This window comes from Camelina sativa, chromosome 11 (assembly GCF_000633955.1).
Source record: "Camelina sativa cultivar DH55 chromosome 11, Cs, whole genome shotgun sequence".
NCBI classification, from domain to species: domain Eukaryota; kingdom Viridiplantae; phylum Streptophyta; class Magnoliopsida; order Brassicales; family Brassicaceae; genus Camelina; species Camelina sativa.
This window is the reverse complement of record NC_025695.1, coordinates 850,534-860,401: the sequence shown is the minus strand read 5'-3', so window position 1 is coordinate 860,401 and position 9,868 is coordinate 850,534. Positions and strand designations below refer to the sequence as shown.

The following is a 9,868-nucleotide window of genomic DNA, read 5'->3' as shown; positions in this document are numbered from 1 at the left end:
CCTTCGAGGATCTCGCGGATCTGCTGAAACCGCGAAGATCTGAGATGACCGAAGAAGAAGATGGATTGATGAGGCTTGATGATTTTTGTAGTGCGTGTAGTCATGTTCCTGTCCTCTTCAATTGCCTTGGATTTGCTTTCAAATTTGCGGAGATGGAGTACGTAGCCAAGGTTAAGGATTTGGAGGAGGCGTCAAAAACGTTCGACACGTTACAGAACATTCTTGATCTAGACGTGGAGAAAGAAACGGTCAAAACACCGGGAAGCCATTCGCGTAATCTACGACGAGTCAGACAAGGCTTAGATCTCATCCGAGCCATCTTTGAACAATTCTTGATCGCAGATGACTATTCGTTGAAAGACGCTGCGACAACAGCGTACACGGAAGTATGCGCACCGTTTCATACATGGGCCGTTAGAACAGCGGTTTATGCAGGGATGTATACACTTCCGACGAGGGATCAGCTTTTGTTACGGCTCAATGAAACAGATCAATCTGTTGAGAAGAACATGAGGAGGTACATGGAAGCATCGCGACCTATCATAGAGTATATTGACAAGCTTTACATTCAAAGGAACATTAAACTTGATTGGTAAAAACAAAATTTTGTTCTTTTCATCAAGTAATATTAAGACAAAAATTTGTCCTTGTAAATTATTATTACTATTATTGATTATTTGGTTTTCTAAATTAAAATTGGAGCTTTGCTATGAGGCTTCCCCGAAAAATTGTTTCTCACCGTATGTAACGTGTTGAACAAATTGAAACGTTCTTAAAACGAAAAATGCGTATTCCCTAGTTTCAATTACATAAGTTACATGTTCGTGATTATGATTTGTCATCTTCTTTTTCCGATATCTTGGTTGATCATACGTTTAATTGTTTATAAAGTTCACAATAACAGTTTCCATTAGTTACGTAATGTGTTAACTCACGTCGGCTATCAAATATTTATTAGGTAATATATATTGTAATTACTAACAATGAACATCAAAGTCTGGGTTATCACGCTAGTCTCACACACTAGAGGTCCCCGGTTCGAACCCGGGCTCAGACATTTTTTTGTTTCTGAAACTTTTTTTTTTATTTTTTATTTTTATTTTTTCTGTCAGGAAATCACATATCCGACTTGAAGTCGGGAATAGTAAGTAACACTGTATTAACATCATTATCACAAAAATTAGTTCACCTTGTAAACTTTGCTTGATTTTGATAAGCAATAAGAGAAAAAGAAGAGTGGGATAGATTTATGGATTGGCCTTTAGGGAGATGGATGAGACAAATTACCCCCTAATCACTTGCTATTGGCTCCAAACTAATTGCTATATTTAATAGTAACGTTACTACTGCAAAACCACAAAATTTAGACGAAAAATATAAGACCTTTAGTTTTTCTTTTGATTGATGGACTTTGGAGCATAGTCTAACGCATTCACGATGAATTACGAAAAGTCAATCCCACTAATTAGCCATAGAACTTATAACATTGGAATTCTTCTTTTTTTTTTTTTTTTAAACATCTGATCTTTATTAAACTAGTTAATGATGATACAAATATGGAATTAGCCACCTTGGTGGTACCGTTAAGTATTGATACAGACCACTTATTAAAGGAGCTTTACGATATAGAGTATCCGCTGCAGCATTTCCTTCTCTGTTGATATGATCCAAAGATGACATAGGGAGTTTTGACATCCAATAACGAATATCATACAGGAGAGTACCGATCTTTGAGTGATCGCCCGCCTTGTTGATCAGATCCACTAATTCTCGATTATCATTTTCGAACCATACATGTTGGAGCTCATGAGCCCAAATTAATTGAAGAACATGGAGAAAGCCAAGTGCTTCAGCCTGAAGAGCTGATGTCGAGGATTGCAGTTTTGCACAGCCTGAGTAGAGAACGTGTCATATGTCATCTCGGATAATCCAGCATGTGGTTGTATAAGGTCTCCCATTAACATATCCACTGTCAAAGTTACACTTTATCCAACCAGAGGGAGGTGGAGTCCATTCACGATTGTTAAGTCTCAGTGGATTGCTTCGGTTCGTTTGCAATCCAGCTACCTCTGCTCTTTGTTGCTGTAGTTGTGTTGTCTCTATCCATTCAGTAACATCGTCAATTCCCCTTTTTATTTCATTTGCAGCACTGCGATTAATTTTTTGGAATATGTAGTCATTCCGTGATTTCCATATTCGCCACATCATCCAGATAGGGATAGTTCCTTGGTGTTGATTGAGTGATGAGCTCTTTTGTAGACTGATGAGCAAACGTGTGTTGGTCTCAAAATCATCCGTAAAAAGTAGGTTTTTCCCAATATTACTCTGTACCATACGCCATATGGTTTGTGCGTACGGGCAAGTGAAAATGAGGTTTCCTTGCAAACAACATCTTTGACATAGCAGGTCTGCTGGTATTGATCTTGTCCGAAGTTGTGTATTTGTCGCTAGGGCTCCATATAAGCTTCTCCAAAGGAAGTGTTTTATTTTTGGAGGCAGTTGGAGTTTCCATATCTCTTGTTTTAAACCTGCAGAGCCAATTGGTGGGAGGATAATGTCTTCTACAGATAGACCAACATGAGTTGCTACCCAATACCCCGATCGAACCGTATACTGTGCGTTTGTTGTATAGGCCCATTCATATGTGTCTTCCTCTGCATACTATGAGAGATATAATTCAGAGACTATTTGTTGATCTTCAGGTGTGAGGACACCTTCAAAAGTTACCGGATCCCATTCTCTGCTGTTTTCTTTCCATAAGTCTGAAACTTTCATGTGAGGAACAATCATCGGACCTGCTGCAGGACGTGGTGGTAGTGTTGGTAGCCAAGGGTCATCCCATATACTTGTATTACGACCATTACCAAGACGAACACGAAGGCCTTGAGAAAGTAAAGCTTTACCCTCTTGGATAGATTTCCATCCGTATGAGGCATAGTGACCTGCAGTTGATTTCATAAAGGTAGTTCTAGGATAGTACATACCTTTATAGATGCGAGCAAGTAGACTATTTGGATTCATGAGTATTCGCCAGGCCTGTTTCGCAAGCAGTGCTCCGTTGAAAGTATGGAGGTCTTTAAAACCAAGGCCTCCTTCTTTCTTTGGGAGAGTCATTCTGTCCCATGCCACCCAAGGTATTTTTCTTCTGCCATTTTCTTTTCCCCACCAAAAGGCAGAAACAATACTTGTAATTTCATCACAGATAGTAGAAGGCAACATGAAGCAATTCATCGAGTAGACTGGAAAAGCTAGAGCCACAGCTTTAATCAATATTTCCTTGCCTGCTGGGGATAGGTATTTTGTCGACCAGCCCTCTGTTCTCTCTTTGACCTTTTTCACAACATGTTCAAACAGTTCAACCTTCTTCCTGCCAAACTGTTCTGGCAAACCCAAGTATTTGCCTCCACCACCTACTCTGCTAATACCCAAAATCTGTTGTGAACGTTGTCTTTTCCATTCTGGTGTCTTCAGTCCAAAGATTACAGAAGATTTCTCAAAGTTGATTTTCTGTCCTGAAGCATCTTCATATTGCTGAAAAAGTGTTGCCATATGTTGACAGTCTTCAGGTGTTGAGCGACAAAAGAAAAAGGAGTCATCTGCAAATAACAGGTGTGATATCGAGGGGGTATTTCTGTTGAGCTTTAAACCATGGATTTCTCGATTAACTTCAGCTTTCTGTATCATTTGACTTAACACCTCAACACAAAATAAGAACAAATATGGTGAGAGGGGGTCACCTTGGCCTATACCTCTTGTTGGATGTATATTTCCATATGGTGAACCATTGATAAAGATCTCATAGGATACCGATCTAACACAGGCCATGATCCAGTTGACCCACTGATAATGGAATCCCAGTTGGAGCATGACTTTCTCTAAGAAGTTCCATTCCACTCGGTCATATGCTTTGCTAATATCTGTTTTGATGGCGAGATATGTGCTTTGACATTCTTTCTTGGCTTTGAGAGCATGTAATAGTTCATGAGCAACTACAACATTATCTGATATATTGCGTCCTGGAACATTATCCGTAGACCTCCGCAATGTCAATGATAACTGGAGCATGATCCGAACCAGCGAGAGGAAGAAAATCCGTTTCAGAGGCCAGATACATTGCTTGCCAATCTGAATTTATGAACACTCTATCCAGGCAAGACTCAATTGTTTCTTTTTGTCGTTTACCAACCCAACTAAACGGGTTTCCTTTGAAACGTAGGTCCTTCATGTTGCAACAACTGATCATATCATTGAAGTTCCTAAAGCTTGCAGTACTTCTCTGTCTACCACCCTTTTTTCTCATCTGATCTTAAGATCTCGTTAAAATCCCCACACATCATCCATGGACCAGTTCTGTTCACTGCTAATCTTTGCATTTTTTCCCAAAGATAATGTCTTTCACTTGATATTGGGTGGCCATAGATGCAAGACAAGTAGAAATTAAAGGATTTATATTCAACATAAAAATCTACAAGCCTTACATCACTAGACACTACTTGAACAGAAACATGATCTTTCCACATTACACATAGACCACCACTTAAACCTCTAGGGGGAACAAGACACATCTCTTTGAAGCCCATACTTACGCCTAAGTCTCTCGTATAGTTGTCTTGTTGCTTTGTTTCCACCAGGAACAACATGTCCAGGAGATACAGGCGTTGTATCTCCTCTAGGCGTCGAACTGTCAAGGGTTGTCCTAAGCCTTGACAGTTCCAAAAGCCAACTCTCATGGAACTGGTGGTGGAATAGGCCCCACCACGGCTCTATCATGGTCGTCTTCGTTAGCAGCCTCTCCCGATCCGCTACCTTCTTTTTTCACATTGTAGGTTATCTTTCTTTTCCTTGAAAATGGACTCTCTTCAAGGTTGGATCCTTGTTTTCTTTTACGGAGGTCTCGGCTCAGCGTCTCAATGTCACCTGGGGTGTCATCGGCAGAATGAACAAATGTGGGAATAGGGTTATACATAGTGTCCCCATCAGAGATTTCATCCCCGTTTTCACTAGGAGAGATGTTTTCGAGTGAGTTGTGGTTAGAATCAATGTCCGAGAGCCTCTCCTCTTCATCATTTGGTTCAACATTTTGCTCCTCTGGGATGAAAGCTGCATCATTCTCTGTATCGTTAATAGGCTGGCCATCCTCATCAATCTCCTGGATATTAACACCCGGGTTTCCATGTCCTTCTGGAGCTTCATCGTTGTCATCAGCGTCATCGAGATTTTTTGGACCGCCGTTTTGGAGTAGACAATTACCAGAATCGTGGGTCATCATCCCACAGACTTCGCAGAAATCCCGGAGGCGCTCATAGAAGAAACTTAACACCGTATTCACCCCCGGCATGAATTGGTAGTTTCGCTGGAAACGTAGCGGATGATCAACATTCCAATTGATTTTAACTCGAACAAATTGAACGCGGGCCACCGTCGCTTCATCAAATTCAATCTCCATGATTTCTCCCAGTGAGTTAGCAATGCTGTCAATAACTCCCAGATTCATGTAATGGAGAGGGATTCCCCGTATTTGAATCCAAAAAGGGATAAACTTCAAAAGACAGGGGATCCATCTCCGGAGACCATCTTTGTAAGACCAGCATTCGGTCTGCAAAGGACCATGGTCCACAGCGCAGAACGGTTTCCAGGGATTCTTCTGAGGGGAGGATGAAGTGAAAGCGGCGTTGATCGACAATGCGACCACGGGCCAGGCCAACCAAACACCAAGATCGAGGAAGCGCTGTAATCACCTGACGGATTTTCTGTTTTCTCGGCATGAGTGGTCTTCCCATAAGACAGAAGCGGTTTTCAACCACGGCTTGTTGGACAATGTCTTGGGGAAGAGCAAAAGGGGCATCATCAATCCCCAAATTTATGTTTTGGAGACCCCGACGAATGTTGTCAGCCATTGGGTACAGAAGATTTGATCGAAAAAGCAATTGAAATGAGGTTTGATTCGGGGGTTTGGAGTAAACAATCCCGAATTGGTGCTTTATATAGATCCAATCCCATCTTCGGGTAACCGCTACATCTTGCAAAGTATCCACTATTATGTCGGGAAAAACCGCTCGATCGTGGGTAGAGAGAAACCACCCCACTCCGGCGTTGATAACTGTCAGAATCTTCAAAGGAAGATGACGAAAAGGAATCTGGCGAATCGCCCAGGAAATCGCCAACCGCAACATTGGAATTCTTCATTCACAAAAAAGAATAACATATTGGGGAGTGGAGTGGCAATACTAAAGTCCATTATCAAAAACATTCTAAAGTCGGTCCACTAAATTCCATGTCTCACTCACTCGTTTCTTTAGAACTAGCTAATTTGATTAGTGTTAATCTAAGTGGAAACTGAGTCGGTCAATTGCAGTGATCAATTTTACCAAATTTAGAACTATTATATATGAAACCCCAAGCAAATATGTTTTGTGAAGAAGATGCGTGTGTCCAACCTTAAAGCATCTCAACTTTAATTTTTCTTTACAATAGGGTGTGTGCTGATTACAAAGAGTGTGTGCTAATTATATTAAATTCTCATAAGGATATATACGTAATATAATTAACATCCCCTTACTAGCTTTGAGCTCTAGCATGGGGACTTTTGATATAATATCATCATTATCACTAATCGCTAATCGCTAATGTTCTAATCTGTGTCCATATATATATAGACACATTATACATATTGGATTACCGGCCGATTCTTTGTCCGTGGGTATGTGTTATGTACCACCGTTAAGTCTTTCTGAAAATATAAGAGAATGAGTTTTCCATTGTTGCAAAATGTATTATTTATTAATGAGTACAAAACTACAAACTGTAGGACTGGTGTATGAATATGATATATTATATACACGAGTGAAATATAATCTAGATACTGATCATATTTAAGCTCTAAAACGTTTCTAACTGCACCAATGATCATTGTAAATTTTAACCTTACGTACCTACTATAGAAGATAATGTTCTTATTTTCATGTTGTGGCTTGGAAGCTATAATTTATTGAATCAAAGCGGTAAACTTTTCTAAGTACTCTTTAATCTCCGTTCTTCTCTTGTTGTGAATTTGATTAATGCATTTTTATTGTTATCTACTATATAAAGCAAGTACATGTCAGTGGTTAAACCACACCAGATACGATGTGCAAATTAAATATTCCTAATCATCTTAATTGTGTTTTAGTTTCTTATGACATATACGATACGGAGAGTAATCTAGTCTATTAGATATTTTTACCAATAACCTATGGGCTGCGTATTGCGTAATACCATTCATCTATTCTACGAGCCGCCCTCGAAGTAAAAGCTACGCCATTCATATGTTAATACTACTACATAACATGCTAAATATTAATAGTTTTTCGTAAATTTTTTTTTCCTGTTCTTAAAGTGTGTTTATATTTTATGTATCTAGATTACAGAGATCACTTAGCGAACCATGCAAAGATTAACTATATTTTATTGGCAAAGACGTGAATGAATTGGACCATAGTTTATGCTGCTGGTTTAAGAGCCGCCCTTAAAGCGAAAGCCACAAATGAGATGAAACCTCCCTTCTAATAATTAATTTTTTAATGAATTATTATTATTAACAACTATAGGTTAATTTGTGGAAGAACCCACTCCCTATTTTGTTTAATCAGACGATGGTTTAAGACATCAAGCAATTTTTTTTTTAAGTAGTTGATGCATAGTCTCACTCACGATATTAAAATACGTTATCATCTGAATTCATAGGCTAAGAGAAGCTTTGTAAAAAAGTTTCTTATAGCTAATGTACCTCGAGATCACATACATAAATACATTCCATTCTATTCATATGTTAACATTTGACTCGTTACCTGTTATAGAAGTTGAGTAGAGATGACACTGATCTCAACCTATACAACCAAACACTAGATATGGCTATTAATTGGTATAACTAGTTTTCAAATTGGTATAACTTTTGTATGTTATATATTTCAGTTGTTCATGAAAATCTGTTCTTACCTAATCGATTATAGCCCAACAATTTAAAAAAGAATAGTTCCCATTATACTTTTTGTATCTACACTTTATGAAATTGCTACATGCAGTATCATAAACTATGGACCCATTTCTCATATATAAAAAACTAAAAGAAAATAATAAATACTAAGGGCAATGAAATCGTAGAAACCTCTATAAATAGACACTCTTCGACAAACCCAATCTCCACTTGGGAAATCTTGACTACGTTTATTTCGTTAATTAACACCAAAAAAAAAAGAAATGTTGTCCATGGCAGCAAGTTACGCACACCTAGAGGTCAAGCAGAAGAATCAGAAGGAAAAGATGAAAAAGAGAGTAAAGGAGAGAAACTCCGGCCACGATGCAGCTCATCCCCTCCCTGTCGAAACCTCTTCTGTCTCCGGAAGGATTTCTAATAAAATATATCCTTCTCGTTTATCTGATGAACAAGTAGAGGCCAAGTCACAAAAGTGAAATTCAAAGTCATGAAATTCTTAAAGAGGTTATTCAAGTATTTTTCTTTGTGTTAGCATTTAATTATGTTATCTATGTATGTATTTGTATGCGTGATGTGTCTAAAACGTATCTTGGTCGTGTTTATACTTTTGTGAAAGTGTGTGCTATTTGTGTGTTATTATGTTTTCAAATGTAAAAGACTATTCCATTGACATACGCCCATTGCCTTTTGGAACCCTGATTTACAAGTAGATTGTTACAAGTTCCTTATCAAAACATCTTCCTAATACTTAGAACTTAAAAAGCTAACAAAGTAAGATACATATCTCAAAATCAGAAGTGTATATTAGTGTCGAAGTAAAACATATTTACATATTTAAGCCGAACAACATCATATGTATGTAAATCAATTGGTTCGTTTAAGATTTGTAATTTGGTAATATTGGGTCGTCATTATTACTTTATTTTTAAACCAACAGTTGTTCATATTAAGGTTAAAAAACAAAAAATGGAGAAGAAGAGGTCCACAACACAGTGCCAAGCAACCCTGTTCGTTCATCGAAGGTTCAAAGTTCAAACCAAAGTCTACTAAACAAACATAAGAGTCTTCTCCTGCGTTCTACAGTAAAAATAACAAACCAAACTCAACAAAGTCCTCAACTTTTGTCCGCACTGAGCTAAAATCCTAAGAGCCTGCTACGAAAATAATGATCTCAAATCCCTCAAACCAGCAAGATCACTTGTTATTATTAGCTGCAAGTTTAGCTGCAACTTGCTCCTCTGACAAGGGCAAGTAATATATCCTGGGGATTGCTTTTGTCTTCTTGAAAAGATCATCAAGAGTGACAATGGGAGGTTCTTGTTCCTCAGAGACTAGAGGAGGAGGTGGAGGAAGACGTTCTACGATCTGAGGTGGTTTGGCCAGAGGTGGCGGCGGTGGAAGAGCTGTTGGAGGTGGCCGTGAAGGACCTTGAGCCTGTGGCTGATGTTGAGCCTGAGGAGGAGGAGGAGGCAGAGGAGCTTCCAGTTTTGCTTTCACTTCTTCTGGCCCAACAAATTCAGCTGTCAGAAAGCGGCCTCCATTAGGTGGCCATTGTAGGTTATACACGGCTTGTCTTGTTGCTGCAGCTTCTTCAACAGAGGAATACTGCATTCACGTCACAATTCACTCATGTTACAAGACATTCTTTCGATATTTAGATAATTGAAATGAAATGAACAGATGGAATCGACATTTTTGTAAATCAAAAGGAATGAAGAAGCGGTCTTACTGATACATAGCAATGGGTCTTAATTTGGTCCATCCAGAAACTAGTGACGTTTCCGGTTTTACCCAGAAGCTCCTGAACAGCTTTCAGTGTGAACGGCCTTAGGAAACGATCAATCCTGAGGGAATTTGTAGGCTCCTTGGGAGATGGAGGAACTGCCAATAAATATT

General features: G+C 38.9%; 4 protein-coding genes across 4 annotated transcripts in view; 2 read left to right on the top strand and 2 right to left on the bottom strand.

Moving 5' to 3' along the window:
• Positions 7 to 681, top strand: LOC104727494 (ACD11 homolog protein). Its single transcript, XM_010446596.2, has one exon. The coding sequence runs from the start codon at positions 45 to 47 to the stop codon at positions 594 to 596; it is 552 nt and encodes a 183-aa protein (XP_010444898.2). The 5' UTR covers positions 7 to 44; the 3' UTR covers positions 597 to 681.
• Positions 2,662 to 3,549, bottom strand: LOC109127207 (uncharacterized mitochondrial protein AtMg00310-like). Its single transcript, XM_019231718.1, has one exon. It carries the CDS (start codon positions 3,547 to 3,549, stop codon positions 2,662 to 2,664), a length of 888 nt encoding a protein of 295 aa, XP_019087263.1.
• On the top strand, positions 8,158 to 8,665 carry LOC109127724. The gene has a single exon (XM_019233119.1). The coding sequence runs from the start codon at positions 8,236 to 8,238 to the stop codon at positions 8,446 to 8,448; it is 213 nt and encodes a 70-aa protein (XP_019088664.1). The 5' UTR covers positions 8,158 to 8,235; the 3' UTR covers positions 8,449 to 8,665.
• Positions 8,919 to 9,868, bottom strand: part of LOC104720899 (pollen-specific leucine-rich repeat extensin-like protein 1) — a 3,603-nt gene continuing 2,653 nt past the window's right edge. The window contains exons 5-6 of the mRNA XM_010438796.1: positions 9,702 to 9,853; positions 8,919 to 9,577 (exon numbers count right to left, since the gene is read on the bottom strand). Coding sequence (XP_010437098.1) covers positions 9,167 to 9,577; positions 9,702 to 9,853 — 563 coding nt within the window. The 3' untranslated portion in view covers positions 8,919 to 9,166. The remainder of the gene's footprint in view (positions 9,578 to 9,701; positions 9,854 to 9,868) is intronic.